At 36.4% G+C, this 26,051-nt stretch overlaps 1 protein-coding gene across 2 annotated transcripts in view; it reads left to right on the top strand.

Annotated features, from left to right (window-relative positions):
• The first annotated feature begins 4,164 nt into the window (after positions 1–4,164).
• Alg1 (ALG1, chitobiosyldiphosphodolichol beta-mannosyltransferase) overlaps positions 4,165–26,051 on the top strand; it is a 45,518-nt gene continuing 23,631 nt past the window's right edge. For both annotated transcript variants that reach the window (XM_069845976.1, XM_069845975.1), the window contains exons 1-5: positions 4,165–4,515; positions 4,600–4,942; positions 11,735–11,988; positions 17,165–17,338; positions 25,893–26,007. In XM_069845976.1, the coding sequence (XP_069702077.1) occupies positions 4,314–4,515; positions 4,600–4,942; positions 11,735–11,988; positions 17,165–17,338; positions 25,893–26,007 (1,088 nt within the window). In that variant the 5' untranslated portion in view covers positions 4,165–4,313. The remainder of the gene's footprint in view (positions 4,516–4,599; positions 4,943–11,734; positions 11,989–17,164; positions 17,339–25,892; positions 26,008–26,051) is intronic.

The following is a 26,051-nucleotide window of genomic DNA, read 5'->3' as shown; positions in this document are numbered from 1 at the left end:
TGTTTTAATAATAATAATAAGAAAGACCCTCTTTAAGCTTTCCCAATAACGGGACTGCCTCATTGGGCAAAGCGTAACAAACACACAAGTGAAAACAAAAACAGACCACAAAAGAGAAATGTGGGGAACGAACAAAAAAGGGAAATTAAGTACAGGAAGGATAATAGCATACATATAACATGCCTAAACATAATAATAAACAAACAGATTAGACATTCAAACAAAAGTTCTTCCTTTTTAGGAAACAAAGTACAGGTGGTATTTTGAAATGGCAAGTGATCCTCTTACAGCAGTAAGGGAAACATCACGAATGAGGTCGTTATTCAGCTGGAACTTCTTGCAGAAACTGACAAAGAGGTGAGGTATTGTGCCCCTAGTGCCAACCATTAGCCCAACTACTTCAATGGAGGTGAGGTGATATTTCTCCAAATAGAATGGAACTGTGGGCTCATAAATTCGGCATTTTTCTGCGTGGACTTCAGCGGGCTCTTGTTCCTGTGCCTCGAACCTGACTGTTGGGTCGATAATGTAGGCGGATGTAAAGCCTGGTGGAATGGCAAGCATGTCAATTCGCCGACAGGATCCCTCTTGAGAGATGCCATGGACTTCTTCGTGCACAGTGAGACCTTTCTCCCTCAAGGCTTCGGCAATCATGACCTGATTCTGTGATGTCTAGAGTTCTGCAGTGTCTTACTGAAAGGACAGGCACCCAAAACGTGGCAAAGAGTTTCAATCTCACTGACGCAACGACGACAGTGGTTTCTGTCAGGACCTTCCTGGTATAGCGCGCAGTGGACAAACATTAGCTGTCATTTTAAGAGCTAGTCTCCATTCACTGCTACTGTTGATTGCTGTCTTTTAAATGAAAAAAAAAATCAGTATCCAGAGGTTGTAAACTGCGATGAGGCACATTTTCTTATATTTGTGGATATTACATCGAATATAAACAATTAAAGCTTAAAATTTCGTTTAGGACAAAGTTCTGCGAAGCTTATCAATTTTAATGACATTTTGTGTTTGTTGTTTTGTTTTCTTAGCTACATAGGAATTATTTCTAATGTTGACTATTACGTATTTTGATATTACCAAACTTAATTCATAGTACCGATTGGAGGCCAGAAAGTTCCATGGGATCCTCATGAGTCTTGTTGTAGTTCCTTTCAATTATTATTTTAATCAAGATTGGTAGAGTAAGTTGTGTTAAAATTTGCTTTTTATTTGCATATACGTAGATATATTGAGTGGATCTTTATTATTATTATTTTGACGGATTCTGACGGATTTCCAGGTGTTAGACTAACGGGAATACAATTTAAATCATTGCATGGAGAACAAAACCTCGTAACTTCACCCTGGCTCAAAAATGCGTTTTCTTCATGTTCAGGCTTTTGCAATACTGCTACAGCTCTTGGCGAAGACTCGAACGTCTAAGTCACTCCTACAAGCATCTACCATGTAATATCAAAAACTCGTATGACCAGCGCATGAAAATTAAACCTTCAAATACTCGTAACTCCAGGAGGTGTTCTGCAGTATTCTATTTTTATCCAACAATTAGCATTAATTTCTGATGCGGAGGTTTGCCCGGTATGACCACATTTTAGTAGATGGGTACAACGAACAAGAATTTTGAGTATATGAATGATAAACATCGCAGAGATACAACAACAGGAACACCCCATAGATCTTACACATTGCGTTTTCATTTATTAATTAATGGTAAAAGGATTGAGGCTTGTGAAACCATGTTTATAAATACACTTTGCATTGGAGAATGTAGTGTAAGGAACTGGGTGAAGAAAGGCTACGAGAAACGCCAATTATTTGAATTTTCTCCTCGCGGTTCTCATAACCAGGCAGGGCGCAACAGTGCAAAACAATTTCTAAGAAACTTAACGTAACTGGAGTCATATTAATGTAGATTCACATCACAGAAACTATATCTTGAGACAAACTGGCTATCAAAAAGTGCTCTCTTTGAAGAGTTTAAGAAATACTGTACCATAAATGAGTTACAAGAAGCATCAATAAAATGTTTTAATGGAATTTAAGGAAGAAAATCTTAGCCTTTTCTCTCCAAAAAATGTGATCCTGTTGTGCATACAAGGCTGGAAACATTACACAGGAAGAATATTCACAACATATTCCTCGAAAAGATTAGGCACGTAAGGAGAAAGACTGACAAGAATAGATCTACAAAAGTGTATACTATGGATCTTCAAGCCTTTTGCTGTCTCCTTTCCTGAAGTTGAAAGTTACAACTTTACCATGTTTGACCTGCACTCAAATGATGGATACTTTTTTCTGTAGAACGAGTCAGACAGAGGTCTTAACGCAGATGAATTTGCAAGCATTGTAGTGCATTTCATAGACACAAAAATAGATCCAACTGAGAAAGAGATTATTTTGTATAGTGACGGCTTCTTATCAAAATAGAAACTCCATTTTAGCGAATACTCGTGTGACACTTGCCATGCACAAAAAATATTACAGTGGTCCAAACGTTTCTTGAAAAGGGTCACACTCAGCAATAGAAAGAAAATGTAAGAATAAGCAGATTTTCACCACTATTGGTTATGTTGATGTGTGTGCCACTGTTTGGAAGAACCCCAAACCCTATGAGACAGCGTATCTTGATTACACATTCTTCAGGGCTTGTCATCGCCCTATTCGCCCTGGGAATAAAGCTAGGGATCCCTCTGTGACTCACCTCAAATATCATCGCTTTAATCCTAGTGGAGTAATTCACTACAAACATCTTTATGAGAATGATTGGCAACCGCTTCCAAAGAGGATGAACAACCAGAACAAAGCAGATACCTCAGTGCCAGAACTATGCAATGAACCAATCAAAGTTAACGCAGAGAAATTGGTACATTTACAACAACTTAAGTGTGTAATATCACGTGATTTCCATCCATTTTACAATAATTTGCCACATGTTTCTTCAGATAAATCATATGGGCATCTTTAAGATTGAAATGGAAGAAGTTACCTTGGTTTTGCTCTATACTATAATTGATTGAAGTAGAAAAGTTTAACAATTCAAATTAATTATTAAATGCTTTAATTTCTAGTTTTTTTTTTTCGTTTCATACTTTACATATTTTTTTGTCTAAATGGATGTCAAAATTTTAAATTGTGGTTTATTTAACGACGCTTGCAACTGCAAAGGTTATATCAGTGTCATCAGTGTGCCGGAATTTTGTCCTGCAGGAGTTCTTTTACATGCCAGTAAATCTACTGACATGAGCCTGTCGAATTTAAACACACTTAAATGCCATCGACCTGGGACGGGATCGAAACCACAACCTCTAGCATAGAAGGCCAGCGCTATATCAACTACGGTACCGAAGCCGACCTAAATGGATGTTAGATTTTTTTTTTAATTTCTTATATTATTACATGATTTTCAATAAATATAGTGTGTAATAAACATGAGAACTGTGTTTAGAATTATTAGTAGTATAATAATTATCGCACCAATTTTCCTTTCAAAACCTCGTCAGTCCATTTTTGGTTGGGAAATGAAGAAATAAAAACACGTAACTCCATTTACAGCTCAAAATTAAACAGCAATATAAAATCAGATACCTCATCATCATGAGGACTGATTTTATTGCAACATAGCAGTGTTTCGTTAAGGAAGCCTAACAACCTGGTTATCTATATGTTTTTTTTTTTTTTTTGCTTCTCCTGTAAAATTTTTATTTTCGGAGTTACGAGGTTTTGTTCGCCATGCGACATTATGTGTTGGCAACAAGTGGACGGAATTTCAACGTAACGGACGGGAAAAGAATAGCTTTGACGGATGACGGATTTTCTGGCGGAAATTACAATTTACATCGTCTTTTGACTTTTTTAGCTGCTGTCATTTTAATTGTTTAATTTTTGGAGGATTTTACTTTTTCTTTGAACAGTCCTGTCTGTGCCATGTGCCATACCCTGTTAAAGAATCCCCTGTTTCAGATTTCCTCATAATGAAGTCAGAGGTTGACGAATTATTATTTTAATCAAGATTGGTAAGTAAGTTGTGTTAAAATTTGCTTTTTATTTGCATATACGTAGATATATTGAGTGGGTCTTTATTATTATTCTTTTGATGAATTTCCTGGTGTTAGACTGACGGGAATACAATGTATGTGTTGGCAACACTGGGCTGCTGTATGACCACTATGCCCGATCTTAACGAAAATGTGAAATAGAGTGGGAGTGCTTGTTATGCATGTTAATTACATGAACGTTAGTAAATAGTGGCTATCTTTTAGAAATCTATTGACACATTTTTATTTGGTATTAATTTGGTGTTTAAAATGGGAAGTAAATGTGTATGTGTTGTTGTGCTTGGAGATATAGGAAGAAGCCCACGTATGCAGTATCATTCACTGTCATTTGCTAAAGAAGGTTATGATGTTGATGTTGTTGGTTATAGTGGTTCCGAACCTATAAAAGAATTGTCAGAGCATCCAAAAGTGAAAATTCGGTATTTGGCTCCATGCCCAGATTTTCAACAATGTTAGTGTGTAAATATTTTTATTTATTGTTTTACATTCATAATTAGATAAGCAACTTTGTTTATTGTATCATTTTTATTTACAGATTTGCCACGGAGTTTGGCGTATGTTTCGAAAATAATATGGCAGAGTATTACACTATTATTTGCTCTGCTATATAAAAGACGTTCTCACCACGTTATTGTGCAGAATCCTCCAGCTATTCCTGCTTTGGCTGTCTGCTGGTTTTATAGTTTGGTTATGGTCGCAAATTATGTAATAGATTGGCATAATTATGGTCATACAGTTTTGGCTCTAACAGTGGGGCAAGAACATATGTTTGTCCGTATATCAATTTGGTTTGAGAGTTATTTTGGTAGAAGAGCTACTGCCAGCCTGTGTGTTACGAAAGCAATGAAAGTGGATTTAGAAAAGAAGTGGGGAATATCGTAAGTTGTTATGCTATTCAATAACGTAAGAGATTACCATACTTTTCATATTATTGAAATACCCAATATTATTTAATCAAATAATGTATTGGAGCAGTTTTGTAAAAGATTTGTGTAGGTTTGTAAAGAAAAGTGAACGCTGCCTAGCCATTGCTTAATCAGTGACAAGTTGGTTAGGTTAGGTTTTTTTGTATGCCTTGCATATACTCACAGTTGTGTCTTCCTTTGATAATGCTATTTTAAAGATTTATCTGTAGAATAGTAATGTTTACTAAAAACTTGACTGGTAAACCTAGTTAAGCTTATTACAAGGGAATTAAAATAGATAACAAATTAGGTCTACTTATATTCAGTCTAAAATATATTTTTACACATCATCATCACATCATTATGTATTAGATCCCAGTGGATCTGTTCGGTCCAGGGTTGCCAGATTTTAGATATACCAAGTAGGGACATCCTTTTTTTATCATACACAGTACTTACGTTTTGTCTTAAAGAAAGAGTCATATGAATATGAGCAGAGTTGATATTTTAATGACTGTACAAAAAAAATAGAAACAAAATATTATTGCTTTATATGCAATTGAAGAAACTAAAATGAATCTCAGAATTGCAATTTTAATAAACATAGGCTAACTTATTGTAAATACAGGTTTCCAAGTATGAAACAATATTTATCTGGTTGTAAGTTACATCACGTTTCTCTGGCGTCTTTCTGTGGCAAAAATATGTTATGTCAAATTATTAACTTGATGACTTAATAGTAGTTCTGTCTCATAGATTTCTTCAGCTGTTTATTATTAATTGTAAAGCACAAATTCCAAAAGATGGTATCATATGTGACAAAATATTTAAATTTCAATGTTTATTAATTGATTGCAATGATATAAAATTTACCAATATCTGAATTCATATATATTTTGTGCCTTAGCATATGACTGCTTCAAACCTATCATTTAATATACAGTACTGGTATACATTTTCAGAGCTTATATACATATTTATCACTGGAATTTAGCATTTTCAACAAGCTTTTCTTTCATTCTCTGTGTCATGCATTTCTGATGAAGGCCCTAGACTCAGCCACACACAAGCCGAGCCACTTCTTCCGCTACGTAGACGACACCTTCGTGGTCTGGCCGCACGGACAAGACAAGCTACAAGAGTTCCTACAACATCTCAACAGCATCCACGCGAATATCCAGTTCACCATGGAGGTGGAGTCAGAGGGCTCACTGCCGTTCCTGGATATCCACATACACAGGAAAGCAGATGGTACTCTCGGACATGGCGTGTATAGAAAGCCGACGCACACAGATCTGTACCTGAATGCACTCAGCCTCCATCACCCTTCGCAGAAGAAATCCGTCCTGACTAGTCTATTACATCACGCCATAGTCATTTCCGATATCAACAACTTGCCTGCAGAAATGGACCATCTTCGTAGAACACTATAACAAAACAACTACAGCCGGAGAGACATCAACAAAGCCCTCAAACAAGTTACCACGAGATGTAACACAATAGACTTAGACAGCAAGCAAGAACCGACAAAGAAAGCTTTCATTCCATTCTGCGGGAGCGTGTCACACAAAATAAGCAGAATCCTCCAGAAGGTTAATATCAAAACCATCCATAAACCACAGAGCAAAATCCGGAGTCATCTACGTCAGGTTAAAGACAGTCAGGGCTTAAGGACTCCAGGGATTTACAAGATTCCATGCGAGTGTGGCGAAGTATACATAGGGCAGACTGGCCGCACAATAGAAGACAGAATCAAAGAACATAAGAGGAACCTGAGGCTGTATTACCCGGAAAAATCTGCAGTGGCGCAACACAGCATAGAAAAGGAGCATAAAATACTGTTTGACCACACCAAGGTCATTAACAAATCAAGCCACTACTGGGATCGTACAATCAAGGAGGCCATAGAGATCAAGCTGGAGAAAAACAACTTTAACAGAGACAGTGGACTCCAGCTCAGTCAGGCATGGACACCGGCCTTAGACCAACTCAGGCCCTCTTACAATCAAGGTCATGAAGATCATGGACCGAGGACGGCAACCGATTCCAACCGGCGGCACAGGGCTCGCCGCCCGCCAAACTTCACGTAGGAATCCCGGGAGGGGCGGAGCTTACGAGCGATGACAATTCCCGGCCCCGTATTGGCCGATCCGCCAACCAATCCCGTTTCACCTGAGACAGCCTAACATCTATATAACCTTTCGACTTTCTGTTCGGACATCACTTCCCTGAAGATGGCTGCAGAGATAGCAGTCGAAAGCTTGGAGCATTCCTAAATCTTAACTCGGCTGATATCCCGCGAAAACATATTAGTGAACCAACGCCGAGAAAGCCTCAAATCATACATACGTCTCTATTTAAATGTTTAGAAATATGATATTCACCATTGAATTCGCTGTCAAAAACCTTACACATGCCAAAATATTAGTTTTTTTTCCAATATGCAAACCTACTTTGTTAAGAAAATTAATTTAAATGTTATGTAATTATTTGTAGCCTACATAGAAGAAAATAGTTAGGCTGCTAGGTAACGATAAAATTATACGAGTGATGTTAGTTTTCTAAAATAGAGACTTTTTGCGTCCCTCCACGAATCGAAGCGGAACTCGGGATGTTTATATGAAAATTGGGACATGTACCGCCAAATCGGGCCATCTAGCAACCCTGGTTCGGTCTCGTGCCAGCATTTTTTAGGTCGTCCTCTTGGATCATAAGATGAGATTTGTTTAAAAGACCATCCACAGAGCGGTCTATGACATTCTCTACGGCATTCAGGCGGCAAATGGGCCCAGCGCCAGCACTTGTCATTCTCGGTGAACATGGTCTGCTACAGGCTTTCTCTCTCTGTCCCTGTCTTCAAGGACACAGCATATGGTTACATTGCAACTTATAGCTGCTGTTCAGTTGCCTATGAACTTTGTTGACGTTTGAGTTAAACGAGTGTTGTGTGATTTCTTTTCCTATTGCAGATATAATATGCATCTTCAGCCGTCTTACATGTCGTACCAACATAACTTACGAGACATTACGAACGTTTCACGCTAGTTTGCAATGTTCCAGCAGGGTAGAAATTAGGCCATTTTGCATACCTCAGGGAAGTGTGTAGGGGTAAGAAAATGGAGTGTTATGACAGGTTAGGTTAGTTTAGACTTTTATTATGTCTTGTGTACTTATCTGTGACAGGTTAGGTTACGATAGTTTAGGTTTTGTTATGCCTTGTATAGACAAATCTGTGACACGTTGGGTTAGTTTAGGATTTTAGTGACAGGTTAGGTTAGGTTAGTTTAGTCTATTATTATGCTTTGCATATACGAAACTGTGACAGGTTAGGTTAGGATAGTTTAGGCTTTTGTTATTCCTTGTATAGGCGAATCTGTGACAAGTTAGGTTAGGTTAGGTTAGTTTAGGATTTTAGTGACAGGTTAGTTTAGGTTTTAGTTTAGGCTTTTATTATGCTTTGCATATACGAAACTGTGACAGGTTAGGTTAGGATATTTTAGGCTTTTGTTATTCCTTGTATAGGCGAATCTGTGACAAGTTAGGTTAGGTTAGTTTAGGATTTTAGTGACAGGTTATTTTGGGTTAGTTTAGGCTTTTATTATCAAGATGAAGGTGAAAGCGATTGAGTGTGACACTCTCGAACAGGTAGTGAGCAGTTCAAGTCAGTCCATGTCTATTCCAAATTCGTCGGGAGTCACCACAACGAAGGATTTATCTTGTTGAGTGTTACTTGATACCAGTAACGAAGAATTGTGGAACAGTGCGACAACGTTTTGCAATGCAGTTTCTTGGTGTTTCCGTTCCACATAGGACGACTATATTAAACCTCGTAAAAAGCATACCTCGTTTTTACTGTGACAACGTTTTTTTTAGTTCTTAGCATTCTGGTTGTATTGGTTGTGTTTTATGTTTTGTGATCAATTTCAGATAAGGGCGAAAATAGTCACAGTTGGTGACGCGCCTTTTTTTTAAACCTCACTCGTAAATAAGTTTAGAGAAACGGGATCAGTTCTGAATAAACGTGGAAGGAGAAACCCAAGTGTACTTACCAAGGATAAACTTCATGATAAAGGAGAAAAGTTAGAACAGTCTCCTCGAAAATCTCTCTGCCGTCTCTCACAAAAACAGGTGTTTCGAAAACCCTAGCCATTAAAATTCCTAAATTTAAGCTCTACAGAGTGACATTAGTGCATGAATTACAGATTAGAGATAATGTGAGTCGTGTGAATTTTTGTAACTGAGTTTTACAAAGTGTTGCCGATGGCATTGTAAATCCTATACTATTTATTTTACAGATGAAGCATGGTTTCACTTACATGACCATGTTATAACGCAAAACAATAGATTCTGGAGTACAGAAAATTCTCATCTCATTCATGAAACTCCTTTACATGATAAGAAGGTTGGCATATGGTGTGCTATAACTGCACATAGGATTATAGGCCCTACATTTTTTGATGATACAGTCAATGATGACATACAGAACATAATCAACTGCCCATACAGCAGCTGAAACATGAATTTGGTAAGTGAAATATTCGAAGATGGGGTTATTAGTAGAGGATTATGGCCCTCTAGGTCTCCCGATTTTTATTTACGGAGAAATCTAAAAAATGAAGTATACAAAGACAATCCGCACACAGTCCATGAGTTAAAAGACAGTATTTATTGTACGAGAAATCAGGAGAATTACAGAACACGAATTTGCACGTGTAAATGCCATTTTCCTTCAGAGATGTCAAGAATGTTTTGCAGCAAAGGGACATCATTTTCAACACCTTCTGCAGTCAATGTTAGTAAACAATATGAATACTGTAATTTTAATAGCTGACTCTAGCAACTGTAGTGGACCCCTTCACCAGGAATGACAAGCGCTGACACTGGGCCTGCTTGCCACCAAGTGGTATTATTTTTAGTTAGTTATTTAATGATGCTATATCAGTTACTAGGTTATTTAGTGTTGATGGAATTGATAATAGCAAGTTGGCATTTGGCCAGATGAGGCTGAGGATTCGCCTTAGATTTCCTGGCATTTGCCTTACAATTCGAGAAAACGTCGAAAAAACCTAACCAAGTAATCATTCCAAGTGGAAATCGAACCCATTCTGGAGCGTAGCTCCAAATCAACAGGCATATGTGCTACCACCTGAGCTTGGGCCATGCCAATAGCTAGGCGATATTAAATAGTAAATGTAGAAATAATGACAATGGAAGCTCCACTGTACAAAGTAATTAACATACAATAACATTATCTTTTCAGAATATGGGAATAATTACAGCAGAAAGCAGTGGCGGTTCCTCGGGGAGGGAAGGGAGGAATGTCCTCCTCAAATTTTTCTTCTTTTGAAAGTAAATACCGAATAAAATATCTGTAATGCTCGGGAAAAGTGGCAGAAGTCAAAAATATTAATTTTACAGGAGAAGGAAAAAAAAACTGTCTTCACACTGGTTTATGTCGATTTGATTTTCTTCTGTACGAATTATTGTAATGGGAGAAATACTTATGTCTCTTTTCTCAAGCAAGCAGATGTTCCGTAAGTTGTCAATAAATTAATAAAAAATATTTGTAGAAACAGACTTATGCCACTTTTCCCAAGCACTGCAGATATATGTGTTGAAATTCGAGGAAGATCTAGTTTTAAACGACGCACGCTCATGTGCTGCTAGAAAACTGTGAGAAAGATGCGAGATTGTTTGTAAGGAGGAAAGTCAATCCTTTTCTCCTTTACTGCAGTTAACACACATAGATAACAACGCACTAGCAGCCAGAGAAAGAAACAGATTTTTAAAGTAAATAAATGAACGGATAGGGAGGAGATCCTCCTCTGAATCAGCGCATGGGTGGGAAATAGTGTAGCAGACAGAAACCGACTGGTCATGCAGCAAGCTTGCTACCGCTGCCATCTAGCGATGTTACATTCAACCATACTATAACACATCTAGAAGGAGGCACAATAAAAAGCTATGAAAGACAACATATAAACTTTTTTAAAATTATAAATCAAAATATATTATTCATTGCACTTTATATAGGCTACTATTCATGGTTTGAAACTTTCGAGGATATTTGAGAGTTGAAGTCGGGTTTATATAAAACAAAGAGGAAATAGTTCTATGTTAGTATCGCATATATTTTGGCCCCTGAAATTCACTTCCATTCATTGTCTGCTAGACAGGGCAACAACCAAATTGCCAGTTTTGTACAAATATATTTGAAATTAAAAATACTCCAAACTACATTATTTTTAACATAACAGAAATGAACAATAATGATAGTATGACTTTACAAGAACTGACATTCTTCAAAAGCATTGTGATACTGAACTTGTAAAATGTACATGTGGCAACACAGACCACGTGGGTTGGTGCAGTGTTTTCGCTTTCCTAACAGATTATTTCCAGTTAGGTGTTAGTAGCTAGTCTGTTCCAACACGTGTGATGCTGTAGTGTTCGCGAAAAATGCTGCAAGGTTGTGAATTTCCTTGTAATTGTTAATTTGTGCAATTATTCAGCAACGAATTGAAGTGAAAACATATTGTATTTTGGACAATTTAGGAAACTCAGTTTACAAGAACTATTGCTATACAGAAGGGAAGGCCAACCTCAACATTACCTGGTCTTACATGTATCCATGTAGGCTAATTTGTAGCATGTTTCATTCAAGAAGGTGTCATTTTGTGCTATTAACTTCTTTCCTCCTCTTAAGAAATATGCAGAAGCCGCCACTGGCAGAAAGGGATATAACACAATTCATTTTATTTCTAGAGCTGTAACTCTGTACGATCGTCCACCAGACGCATTTCGGCCTATATCAATACTGGAGAGTCATCAGTTGTTTGTTTCTCTTGCAAATCAATATCCCACATTCAGAAGTAATGACAGTTCTACGAGTACAATATTCACAGAGGTTCTTTCAAGTGGTGAGGCTGTTTGGAGGAAAGACAGACCTGGTTTGATAGTTTCCAGTACCAGTTGGACTGAAGATGAAGATTTCTCCATATTACTGTCTGCTTTACAAGGTATTCACTTATAGGCACAGACTACAGATTTTTAATTTGTCTACATTTGGTACAAAGTGTATTGTGCATGGCTAGTATCTGATAAATCTCTTTCTCTCTTTACACGATTTCTATCATAACAAAGTTAGTATGTCATAACTAGGGGGTGGATGTTGATGACCTAAAAATCTACTTAAAATGGTCATTAAAATAATGGAAAAATGACATAAAATTGAAAGAAAATGACATTTAAATATTATTCAAAGTACTCGCACTACAACTTCTTAAAAATTAGTCACCTTGTTTCAATGACTGCCCACCAAACTCGGAGAGAGGAGGCAAATTCTTGGAATTTGATTAAGATAAAAGAAAAGGGCATGAAGGTTTGAAGGGAAAACAATAGATTTTAATGAGGGTTTACAATGTGTTTCAATCAGGGGTTGTCCATGTCAGTGCCTTCATTCTCCGTCGGCAGACCTTCCAGTTGAGAGAGTGTGAATGACAAAACAAATTGTGGGCGCAGCATGTATTTTTTAAATCTTTGTGTTAAAAATACTGTTTAGTGTCCGAACCATATTGGGGATATAATGTCCTATGGTCTAGGAAATAGTGAAAGTTTCCCCCCTTCCAAATGTAAATTCTAAAGACACCCTGGTACTGGCAAAAGAACGGTAGGGGTCAAAGCCCTCACTTAAACTAAGCTGTTGTGAAGCATTTTATATTATTTCCGTTGTGTGAGGTGAAGTCTTCAGTGGAATGAGGGATGGACTTTAGAGTTCGTTTCAAACTATAAAACTCAAACTTCACCTATTTGCTTAGAAACAGATGTAACATCCTATATGTAAAGAAGAAAGTAAAATGAATTCCAAATGATTTAAAAGATCTTCTAAGTATTAAAAATTACAAAACAAATGGTGAAAATATATAAAAATTACCTATTAGTTCAAAAACGTCAAAAAATGCAACATAAGAAATTATTTGTTACGTTGATATTAACATAGAAAGGATTTTTATATTTATAGGCATCATTGTAATGTGAAAAATAAGATGACTTTTCATCAACATCCACCCCCTAGCCATAACGTTTATTATAGTTAAAATCAACAAATGCAGAATACATCCCCTACCTACATAATCCTGACTTAACTTCAGTTAAATTCCCAGGAGTTAAAAGACAGTTGAGCGAGATGACTCATGCATTCCGGATGGAACTCTCATTCGGAAGGTCAATGGTTCCATTCCTGTACCGACCAACTGACTGTGGTTTTTCCGTGGTTTTCACAGTTACGCAAATACCAGATTGGAATTTTCATTGCCACAGTCTGTTTCTCTTCCCCTTCCGTGTAGAAAAAGAATTTAGAGTTCATATCATTCATCTTCTTCATCTCATTTCATAAGACATATTCAGGTGAAGATGCATGTCTTCATCCGCTTATGGGAGAGGGCATCCTCTCCGCAACTGTCCCAAGGTTTCCAGCCTTCCACAATATATTTGCCAGGATTAATTTCTTAAGAGCACTTCCAAGGGCGCTTCGACACCTTGGAAGGGCCATTGGAATGAATCCTGTGCTGCTTGGTCACCTTGATGGTATGAACTTCGGCTGGGGGAGGTAGGAGTCCCATTGGGTGAGCGAGTGAAGGGTCACATGCGGCCAGTGGGCTAGTACACCTCATCCTCATTCATCTCATAAAATTCGGAGTGCACAATAGGCCTCACTATGGCCGATATGCAAAAGGTCGTCCCTAACCTGCCCCTAGGCACTGTTACCTAACCTAACCTAATCTAACTAAAAGACGGGGTCCTAAGGTATTTAAACCCAAGTGTGCCCAGTGCAGGGTATTGAAACACAGCATGTGAGAATTTTTCTTATTCATTTCTATATTACCTATACCTGGAATTGTGAAGTATTCCCGTGACATCTTTTTCATTGTACTGATTTGTATTCTATCAATCAACAGAAGGAATTTACAAAATCTTATATTATGAACCTGACCTTACTCATAGCTTGCAGTTTCACTTGAAACTTAACGCAATTTCTTAGTCAGATTTTGTTTCAGTGCTTGAAGCCCACTGTTTAGGAAGGATTTGGTTCAGTAGCAGTAAGGAAGAGTAGAAGCTTTCATTTATACTTTATTAAGAAGATAGATTTTGCTGTTCCTTGACTAGGTCCTATATTTTTCTGTCTGTCTAATAGTGAAATAGCAGACTGGTTGTTGAAAAGAATACAGATATTCGTATTTTATAACAGCTTGTAAGATATTTTTCAATGCTGCTCGAATCATGCAAGTGAAGTGGGTAGGCATTAGATACATGCGCTCGCACACACATACACACACAGTTTTCTCTATCTCAGATAAATATGACGTTGTGGTCAACATGATTGATTAGAGTTCCCAGAAACACCAGAAGAAAATACGAAATGCTCAGCACGATTTAAAAAATTAAACTTTGATGTATATTTTCCATTATGCTTAACCATGTTGTCTTTGAACATATTAAAACATTACAATTAAATCAAATTACTGGTAAATATTTCGATTGAAAATAAAGTACTTAAAGAAAAAATTGAACCAAAAGAATTGAAAAATATACTGTTTTTACAAAAGGGGCTCACCTGAGTACACTGTTGTTATAAAGCACAATCTCACGTACAATACTTCTCTGAAGAATACATTTCTTATGATAATTGTTTTTTCTGAGGTATTGAGTCATGAAATGCAACACAATCTTCACTGAAAAATTATTTCACAATAAACATTGATTTTACTGTCTTTTTATGCAACTTGCTTTTCTTGTCAGTCCACCGTTAGTTCACATGGGAGAATAATCTTTCAACATTCACATTTGTACCAGGGATACACATACAAACTTATCACTTTTTTAAATTTGAGAGCTTTTCATCAACACTTTTGAACAGATCCACGCAGACTTCATCTAAATATTTTGATTTAAGAATTCCCTTCAATTCACCATCTTCTTTGGAATTCAGAACATTTTTCACAATTTTATTATGATCTTGTCAAACCAATGAGATTCCGCAGTGTTCGATCTGGTAGCAGTTCGCTTCATAGTGTAAACTGTTTTAAGAACATTATATACATCATATAGCTATAACTACTGAATTATCATATAGCTAAATAACATAAAAACTGTGTGGATTTTCTTTATTAAAACACATAACATAGCACAAATAATACACTTATTTTAGATTATATTCACTGAACATGGAAGTTAGTGTGATAGGTTTAAACATATTTCCCTCACCCCCCCCCCCCCCCCCCAGCCAAAAGTGCCATGGAATGGAATGGAATTTAACTGAGGGGGGCACGGATGGCCCAGCACTGCAACTTGTTGAGATCTATTGCACTAACCCTCGATATGAAATGAGTTGCACGCCACAGATCCCCTACGCGCACTGATCTAACCACATGGTCCCTAAGCATATAGATAATTAAGTATGGACACTTCGCGTCGGTACCTTTGATATAGCTGGACTGATTTCAATGACCTTCAAACCAGCTAGAGCGTGAGATTCTGCTTTCTCCCTAGAGTTGGCGCTGACATCACACCAGATAGCAGTCGACACAGTGGAAATATAACACATATAATTAATACATCTAGGTACATTATGTACTCAAATAAAATAAATTGTATGCATAAAATAATAAATCCGTCATTAACTGTAGTGTTTAGACTCTAGAGTTGAGACGTTGACCCCAACAACAATTAAAATATGTAATGATTTGATAGCACTGAAAATGGAAAAACAGAACTCTTATGAGAAGTAAAACGATATACCTATATTGTATTATATACAAATATTAAGGGGAGGCAGAGGTGAAATTTTGAACAAAACTGAAGAAAAAATGAAAATTTGTTTTTTATTATCTTTATACACTATATTTTCATATTCTGATGTTAGTTTTTGACTTTGTGCCCTTTAAAAGTATGAAATTAAAACCAAGATAACTGTATTACTATATTATTCCCATAATAAACTAATACTTATCATTATTTATATACCTTCTCTGAACATATAAATAAAAAGAAATATTGAAAATTTCTTACAGTATGGTGCATGGAGCATTTTATATCAAACGATATAAAGTTTTATATTACAGAACTATTGTAGGCCTATTTAGAAAGTTGAAACTTGGTATGTCCATTACTAATAACATACTTAGTATCCATGATCAATTTCAAACAAATCGGATAAATTTTGTGGATTTTGAAATATTCACCTCTGCCTCCCCTTAAACGAATTTGATACTTAATTTTATAATGTATTATATTATTTTATAATATAATTTATTATATAGGAAATATAAAAAATTATTATTACAGCTAGTTTGTCACTGAGAAACAAGGAAAAGCTATTAACTTGAATTTATTTGAAGCAAAGCGTTGCTGGATTATGCAATAAGGTAGGAGATGTTTGGATCCTGTGTCTCAACTCTGTACACAATTATTATCGTAACGTATCCTCGATCACACTAACCTCTATCGCTTGAAAATGGAACTAAACGCCGGTGCACAGAGAAACAAAACACAGGCAAATTCGCTCAGTGTCCATTCTTTATAATCCCTATTCCCTGGTCCCTACAGCTGACAGAATCCATATACCATTCCTGCTTCGGCAACTTCCCCCAAGGCCCCTCTGTTGGTCTGAGGCGAAACTCCTCCCCCGAGTAGGCCTGCCTTGGGTGCCATTGCAGAAGCCATCCAACGTCACTTAGCTACATTCCACAGAGGCCGGTCGAGAGAGCCAGCAGCTTTGGGAGGCTGCCTGTTAGAGTGATCTGAAAAATTAGAAACGGAATGATGAGGAAAGGATGTTGGGGAGGAAAGGAAGTAGCGAAGATGAGTGGGATTCCAATTGCCTGATAAAGTTACTGATATTCATCCATAGGAGTGAGGGGAAAACCCCGAAAATATCTCACCCAGGCAACTCATCCTGACCGGGAATCGAACCTGGGACCGCTGGGTTTGGAAGTTAGATTCGCTAACCCCTCAGCCACAAAGGTGGACAAAAAAGTGTCATTGTTTTGATATTGCCGGTTAATTGGATGCCAGTTACAAGGAATATTACTGTAATAAGAATTGTTGTGTCCGACTTTACACTGAACTTGAATTTTTTTTGTAGTAGAAGAAGGGGCTTCTTTACATTATTTTTTAATTCATTGTTTTCTTTTGAAGAATATGAAGAGGCCCGTTGTGATGAAGGCTGTGAGTTGCCAGCTTTGGTCTGCGTTATCACAGGAAAAGGACCTCTCAAGGAACATTACTGTCAGCTTATGAAAGAAAAGACTTGGAAACATATACAAGTTGTCACTCCATGGCTCAAACCGGAAGATTATCCACATCTATTGGGTATGTAAACTTCAGAAACTATGTGATTTACCGCAACTCAATTCCAAATCATAGGTACTGTCTTCCTCCGGTGAGTTTAGTGCTGGGACCTGAGGTATTCTTGCCATCGGTGCAAGGGGGTTGTAGGTAGATCTTTTGTTGCTACAGACAAGCCTAGCAGAGTGGGAAGTATTAATCGTCCAAAAATATGCAGTCTTCAGTTTGTAGTAGTGTGTGACTGTGTGCACGTGTTAGGTGTTTATATACGAGTAAAATGGTGAATAAAAAAGGTAGAACAATTCACAGTGAAGCGCATAATATAATCACGAGTGTAATTAAGAGGTTGAATACTGTGAATATTCCCCTGGCCCATGCAACAGAACAAGCTGCCGCTTATATAGGCGTATCTGTGGCAACTATTAGAAATATAAGAAAAGAACTGAAAATTAAGAACGCATCAGGTCTCAATCACCAATAAAATCACCAGGGAAATGCCATCTGAGAACAAAAGAAAAAAACGTGGAAATTATGATTTTGACTTTTGTGTCATTTGTAGAACTGTGCACGAGTTCTATACTGTTAATAAGATAGTGCCCACATGCAGAAAACTATTACTGTAATTAGAGAAATAAGTAACTTTCCGTGGGGGATTGATGCACTCGGAAGGATTTTGCACAAAATTGGTTTTAAGTGGAGGAAGTGCAACGCCAAGCGTAAAATATTAGTAGAGAGACCGGACATCATATTTTGGCATGCTAGATATTTAAGAACAATAGTAGATTTCCGGAGTGAATGGAGATCTATTTTCTATTTAGATGCAAGTTGGGTGGACAGTAATCTCACTTTTCAGAAATGTTGGCAGGGCTCTGAAGTAACCGGCATATGTGCAGATGGAAATGCTGCTAACCGTCTGATTATGGTTCATGTGAGATCACGGTCTGGCTTTTTAAATAATGCCTCGCTGGTGTATAAAGCAGGTACCACTGTTGGGGATTATCATGGCCAGATGAACAGTGAAAATTAAAAAAAATGGGTTCGCGAAAATTTACTTATGTCGTTTGATGGCCTTAACTTTACCACAATAAATAAATAAATAATAAGTTAATAAATAAATGAATAAAATTTTCTACAATACTTTCCTTCTCTGAACACATAAGTACGCATGGTTGTATCACTATCTCACCAAAAATACGTTAGAAAACTAATAGGCATACTGCTCCTTTAAATTCGGCGAATGTTTTTAGTATGATTGTACTTCCTTCCAGATTACCGCTGTCACTGTTCCCTCCCACTCCAGTACCGCGCTAGACTAGTCGGAACCGCATTTCTCTCAGTACTAAACTCCTCAGAGGATGACAGTACCTTTAAATTTCAGTAACATTTAAATACCAAACAAAAAAGTTCTTTTCACTTTTTCGTTACCATTCAAAATAGAAAGAAGAAAAAAAAAAGTTTCGAAATACACATTTCTGCTCCTGTCTTACAGAAAAGGTGTTTTTTGCCTGTCATATGTTCGTATACTCTTATATATAGAGCAATTTTTCCTAAAGTACCGTACTCGTATTTGGCACAGTATTGCAGTTAACTCAAATTGGCTTTAATGATTTTTTGTCTTTAATTGTATTTCTAACATAAGATAATGTGAGAAGCTAAAACATGGTCTGGATGGTATACCTCCATAAACATTTGTGTCGGGAATGCCTCTGCAAGGCAGAAGATGAAAATTTAACTTTTGAATTTAATTATTGCAAAACATGCAGAGACACTGATTCCGATGTTTAACTTCACAAGTGTACTTTCGTAAGATTCATCAGCCATGAAGGGCTATCTGTCTAGTGGAAGGAAATTTTTTATCAAAAGCCCCAATCCCATTGGCTAACAATTGTGTAAAGGGCTGTAACTTGCTCACATAAAATGTTATTTACTCGAATGCTTCATTAAGTTATAAACAGCCTGACAGTATTACAACAGAAAATATTACAACATGTAGCGAAGGGACAGAGAGCCTGGGATGTTCAAAATCAAGATTGTGGCAACAATCCTTTGAAGCTGGAACAGATAACAACCACAAACACTTTCAATCAATAGGCTAATTTTCACTGGCATTTATGTTCATGCTACCACACGATACCTCCATTCTGGTTGGATGATCGTCATCTCTGCTTCGGCATGTGGATGTGAGGCCGCCAGCAGCCGGCTGGTCGGTCTTGGCCCTTCATGGCTGTAGCGCCATGGATTTACTTACTTTACTTTATGTTCATGTACAGTAAAGGTCCATTTGGTGCAGGGAGATGCTCCTATACTTCTCTGATCTCATCCCTGAAAGTAGAAAGTGATCACAATCACAACCCTACTTCTTTACCCTCGTGAAGTTATTAAAAAAAGGTAAAACCAACCCTATTACAGGCCAAATCAACCCAGAGGTTGGAGGAACATAAAGATTCCCACTTTCACAGACAATCTGCATTAAAAATTGCAGTAGGGATATCAATCCTATTTGCTCGATGCCTTTAACCCAAGGAAGTGCCTTTGCTGCTTCTGTTTTTTTTTTTTATTGGGTTATTTTACGACGCTGTATCAACATCTAGGTTATTTAGCATCTGAATGATACAAAGGTGATAATGCCGGTGAAATGAGTCCGGGTCCAGCACCGAAAGTTACCCAGCATTTGCTCGTATTGGGTTGAGGGAAAACCCCGGAAAAAACCCCAACCAGGTAACTTGTCCCGACCGGGATTCGAACCCGGGCCACCTGGTTTCGCGGCCAGACGCGCTGACCGTTACTCCACAGGTGTGGACTGCTGCTTCTGTTAGAGGCTGATTAAACTCCAGGGTAATATCCGGCCAGAAGGATTAGATTAATGGAGAAAATCCATGACCTCATTGGGAATCGACTCGTGACCTTCAGGCTTTGCACCATTAAATGTGGTGATCAGAGCTGTATGTAAAGATAACCAGATAAGGAGAAACAAGCATTGAATGACTTCCACCAATTTTGGAATAGACACCGACGCACTTGAACTGCCAACATAGAAAACAAAAAATCACACTCAGTCGCTTTCACCTTCATCCTGACGAGGATAATAAAGGTCTAAACTAACTTAACCTAATCTCATTAAAATGCTAACCTAACCTAACCTGTCACAAATCCTAACCTAACCTAATTTGTCACAGATTCGCCTATACAAAGCTTAACAAAAGCCTAAACTATCCTAACCTAACCTGTCACAGTTTTGTATATGCAAAGCATAATAAAAGCCTAAACTAACCTAATCTGTCATTAAAATCCTAAACTAACCTAATATAACCTGTCACAGATTTGCCTATACAAGCCATAACAAAACCCTAAACTAACATAATCTGTCATAACACTCCATTTTCTTAACACACTTCCCTGAGGTATGAAAATGGCCGAATTTCTATCCCGCTGGAAAATTGCAAACTAGCATGAAACGTTCGTAATGTCTCATAAGTTATGTTGGTACGACATGTAAAAGGCTGAAGATGCATATCTGCAATAGGAAAAGAAGTCACTCAACACTCATTTAACACTGGCCACAGAATTCTTAGTTATTGTGAAATAACCACCAATAGTGATGATCATTCTCGTGATAATAAATAAGGAAATGATGCACATCACATTATGAAAATAGACTCTATGATACTGAGTTTTAAATAGTTAATTTAAGGCATATGTAATACACAAACATATTTCACAACAGGTGCTCATAATGAGTTATATCTATTATTCAAGTCACATTCACAAGACACTATTTGGCTTAAGAAAATATAATCTAAATAATTAGAGTTTCTATAATGCTTGTCATTAGGCCCGGTGTTAACAGGGTCAAACCTGGTGGAAAGCACTGTTCAATGAACTTTAAGGGAGAAGTTTAATTAAATTTTGCCAAAGTAGCAGAATTTCAGATAGGACTTAATTTTTTTTTAACAACATGCTCCATTACAGAGTAATTACATGTTTTTTTTTGGGTTTTGCCTTTCCTACAATAAGTATACATTTAGATTTGAATTGTTGAATATGCCTAATTTAGTCTATTTTGCCTATTTACATCAATCATACCTAAGCAAGATACAGAAATATTACAAATACATATGGCTTAACCTAAAAAAGAGAAAAAAGAAAAGTATATATACATAATATCATTATATTTCAATTGTGAGTTTTTAAAACAAATAGTTAAGGCGAGATATAACATATTTACATTTTATAATAAGGTTGAAAGATGAAGTATGTGTAACCTAACAATAATTGCATTCCTACAATTGTTCAGAATATATTGAATTGATGAAGTGATGAATGGTTGAAGATGTAATTTTATAAGCTGATATTTGGTAGGTGGCCAATTTGCTGTCTTCGAAATGCTGTTTCTTAGAATTTCTCTTTGTTTCCTTAATATTGTGCAATCATATAGCAAGTGATCTATAGTCTGACTTCCACTATTACACGGACATGTTGCAATTTCCAGTAACTTGAATCGATGGAAGTAGCTCTCACCATAGCTATATGTATTTAAGAGGAATTGGTCGTTATCGCATGCAAAATAATAGTAAAAATAGCCTATTTTCAAGCAGTCATAAATATAATATTACTAGTGGCTTGTGCAGCAAATGCTACAAACTAAGTTCATTAGAAGTTCAAATAAAAATTTATCAGATTTATTTTCAATGAAGAATAGACCTACCAGTCATTTTAAAAGTTATTTGCTTCCATAATAATAAAACGTACTCTCTCTGAATGCTTTTTAAGCCAAATACTTTTTCTTGAACCTATCCATCTTCAGTTTTTTAGTTAAAATGCGAAAACGCAAAAGTAAAAATGTTAGGACGATCATTGGATTTTTCATGTGGGAGTAAAACAGTAATAGCTATTTCAGGTCATTGTGGATGTGAGAGTTAAGAAAATGTCAGGTTTGTCATGCTTTCGAACAATAGACATAGCATCTTGGTATAGCTGTTGCATGTTTCGTGAACTAGAGTTTTAGAGGGCATAATCATTTTATCCTGCTAAGAGATCTTGCTGAAATGATCGGGAGACTACAAAATCTTGTAGGCCTCTTATTTTATCAGTAAGTAATACCTTTTGGTCTTTTCTTAGGAACTGTAATTTTTGCACTCTCTCCAGACAATACTGGAGAGAATCACGCATATAAATATCCACACCACACCACCATTAAATATATTGCATTTTTAATAACAATAATTTTAACTTACCTAAGTTTTGTAGTTTTCAGTAACGTATATTGTATATGTTATACAGCTGTCACTCAGTAAATTATAGAATTGAAGATCTAATTTAAGATATTCTCTATGTCTACTTATATAACTCCAAAAGGTTTGAGTTTCATATCATCAATAGGCTATATCATTAATATAATATATTAGTGACAAATACTCGCATCATGGCATTAACTATAATAGTACTCACTTTTAATGCTGGTAATGTCATCAAACGACCTCAAGTTTCATAGTTTTTAATATCCAATACACAGCAGTACTCAGAAAATTACACACCACAGAATCAGACACCACACAAATGAAGATCGACATATTGTTGTCATTATGTTGTCATGGAAATTGCTGTAAATATGTTAGCAATCCTGCAAGTCATGGCCTTCGTGTAATATTGCTTAATGTAGTGTGTGTGTTTTGTTGTATTCTGAAAAGCCATTACTTAGTTCTCAAAACTGACAACAGATGGATTTTGGAAAACAGGAAAATTATGTAGGAAAATTGACGTTTCACTGACAACTACTATTTTTCTTTAAATCTTTGGGTTCCAAGTTTCAAAATGAGGAGTCATTTATTAAAATCTGTTCAGCTGTTTTCCCGTAATTTCCATTACCAGTTCAAATTATATATGAGTAGCTTAATATCAAAGACGGACATATGACCTCAATCGAAATTTAGATAGCTGTGGTTTTTTTATACAAATTTTCATGCTCTTTCCAGTTATAGTAAAACCATATGCAAACTCTAACACTACATTTATAAAATAAATTGTGTTAAATATTACAAAGAACACTGTGAATTTAAAAATTGCCTCTAGATCAAAACTATGGAGACGACAATGTCCGTCTTTGATATTAAGCTACCGTACTCATATATAGATTTATCAGAGCTCTTTCATTTTTTAGTGATATTAAGCTTTAAAATGAAACAAGAATGGTTACTCTATAATAAATCTTTACCATTAAATTCATTTTTGAATTTAAACATTTTTTTATAAGTTCATTATACATGCCTGTGATTAGGTATACTCTATTCAGTTATCATAGCACATATTGAATTGAAATTTTGGTCACTTACTGCTAATAGATAATAAAAGATATCCGACTAGAATTATTAATATATCTGTAATCTGACAATTTGAACAGAGGAGATTAAACAAATTATCATCATCATTAACATCATCATCATAATCATCATCATCCTCATCTCCTTCTTCGTCTTCATGCTCTCATGTATTAGGCACATGTACAAACAAATCACAAATGATAAAAAAAAAGGCGTAGGCCTAAAAAGAAATGCTGCAGAAGAGATGAGTTATTTTCAAGAAAAGAATAGAGAGGATTGCTTCAAAGAAGTTGAGATACATGAGTAATATTGAAAATGATACATACAGAAGACTAGAGTATGCATACAAAATAATAATATACCTAAATACGATAAATCTGAAAAAAGATAAATCCCAAATCAATATAATAAGTGAAGCAGAGTGGCTAAATTATTTATTTATTATTTTATTACACAATCAAATTTAGAGTCTTACATCATCATCATCATCATCATCATCATCATCATCATCATCATCATAACCATTTCACATATTAGACCTAGGGGCGAGGTCTAACCATGTTTCACAAAAACATTATCCTGATTCCCAGTGGCGGCTCGTACCTGAAAATAATAGCGTGCTAAAAATATTTTTAGACTCTCCTAAATTTTTAAGGTGAAATCCATCTGTCGAAATTTTGAATCGACTTAGAATTGCCTTTAAACACTTTGTTATTGTCAATGTATTCTCTCACTACACTGTCCACGCTACTTATCAGATTAGTAAGACCTATGAACACACCAGGATTATCTGACATTTCCGTCTCATAGTGGCCACGTAGCGCTAGTTCAAATTTCCCACAAAATTTAATACAATCAATTATTTTCGATAAAATATACAGATTTTTTCGACTTTCTCATTATGTTTCTGTGCTAATTCTTCCTAAGCTCAATATTTGCGGTGCCAATCTTACAAAGATCAAACAAGTTTATGTTTCTTGCTGTGTGAATGTTTCTTTATATATTCATTCAGAGACCAAGATCTTCGATACCTGTCGTAGACATGAATCACCGCTACTAAATAGGAGTCAAGGGAAGCAGAACAGAGCATTTCGTATTTCGCATCCACATATCCAGTCACTGTTGTCATAAACTGTTCTGTTACATTTCCTAGTGTACACATAGTTTTTACCATCCTTTACTTTCTGCACAATATTGGTGTTGGCCGCCTAGATTTTTTATTCTAATTTAATCTTCTATGGCTGCTTGGAGAAAGCATTTTTGAGTAATGAATCGATTGAGTTCATCGTGTTATAACTACAGTATATTTTTGAAACTGTTTATAATCCCAATACCTAAACCTGTCTCTGGATTAACATGCACATTAAACTTACATTATATATTTGAATTACACTAGGCACAAAATATACACAGACACACAGCAGAATATACATTTAAAATGACCACAGTGCAAAAGATAATGAATCCCATAAACCTGCACACATTGTTTTGAAAGTGGAAAATAATCCCTATTTTAACGGACTCCCGCGAAAAGGCATGCCAACATAGACCCGTAACACGTAGATAATAAACTCAAAACTATCTGCTGAGATTATATAAAAGTAAACCTGTTTACACAAACGTTCAAAAATGTATTTCAATATGATTATATTTATGAAAAACACAAAAAGCAAAAATAAGCTACATATATAAAACGTATTTTCTTTATTTCAAAGTTATATCTTTAGCGGTGTCTAGGCAGCACTGTTCCGTCGACTGCTACGAACCAAAGAATATAGAAGGGAAGAAAGAAAGAAAGTTTCACCACAACAAAGTGAAGCAGAGCGTACCGTGCTGCACAATAGTGAGCACAGTGTTATGTGAAAAAGCAGGACAAAATATCAAGGAGGGGCGAGGTGAAGTGCTGTTCTGCGCATGAGCAGACACTGCTAGCCAGGCTAAATTGCGAATTAGCGCGAGAGTAAGGATGGATTCCATTGAGTCTATAGCACCAAATTATCGAAAATACTGAACTATTGTAAGTAGAATTTGTATCATGTGCGTTTTTTTTACAATATTATTTCGACGATAATTTTATGGCGTGCTACAGCACGTTAGCACGTAGGAAGCAGCCGCCACTGCTGATTCCCCATCAACAACTACTGAGTTTACTTCAATATTTTCCAAAAATATAGTCATAAGCTTCTCTCTTATCTGTGATTTGTACTACCAGCTATCTTTCACGCTGAATCTTTCTAATGCTATAACATTGCATGTTGCAGCTAGTGCAAATTTAGGGATATGCCTTCACACGTCATCCAGTGGCTTAGATCTCCCAATGAAAGTCGTGGATATGTTCGGCTGTGGGCTCCCTGTTTGTGCATACAACTTTTCTTGGTAAGTAAATGACTACATGACTGCTTGTTGTACATGTATTATCC

This window comes from Periplaneta americana, chromosome 14 (assembly GCF_040183065.1).
Source record: "Periplaneta americana isolate PAMFEO1 chromosome 14, P.americana_PAMFEO1_priV1, whole genome shotgun sequence".
Taxonomy (NCBI): Eukaryota; Metazoa; Arthropoda; class Insecta; order Blattodea; family Blattidae; genus Periplaneta; species Periplaneta americana.
Note: the sequence above shows the minus strand (reverse complement) of the source record. Positions and strands in the feature narration are given on the sequence as shown.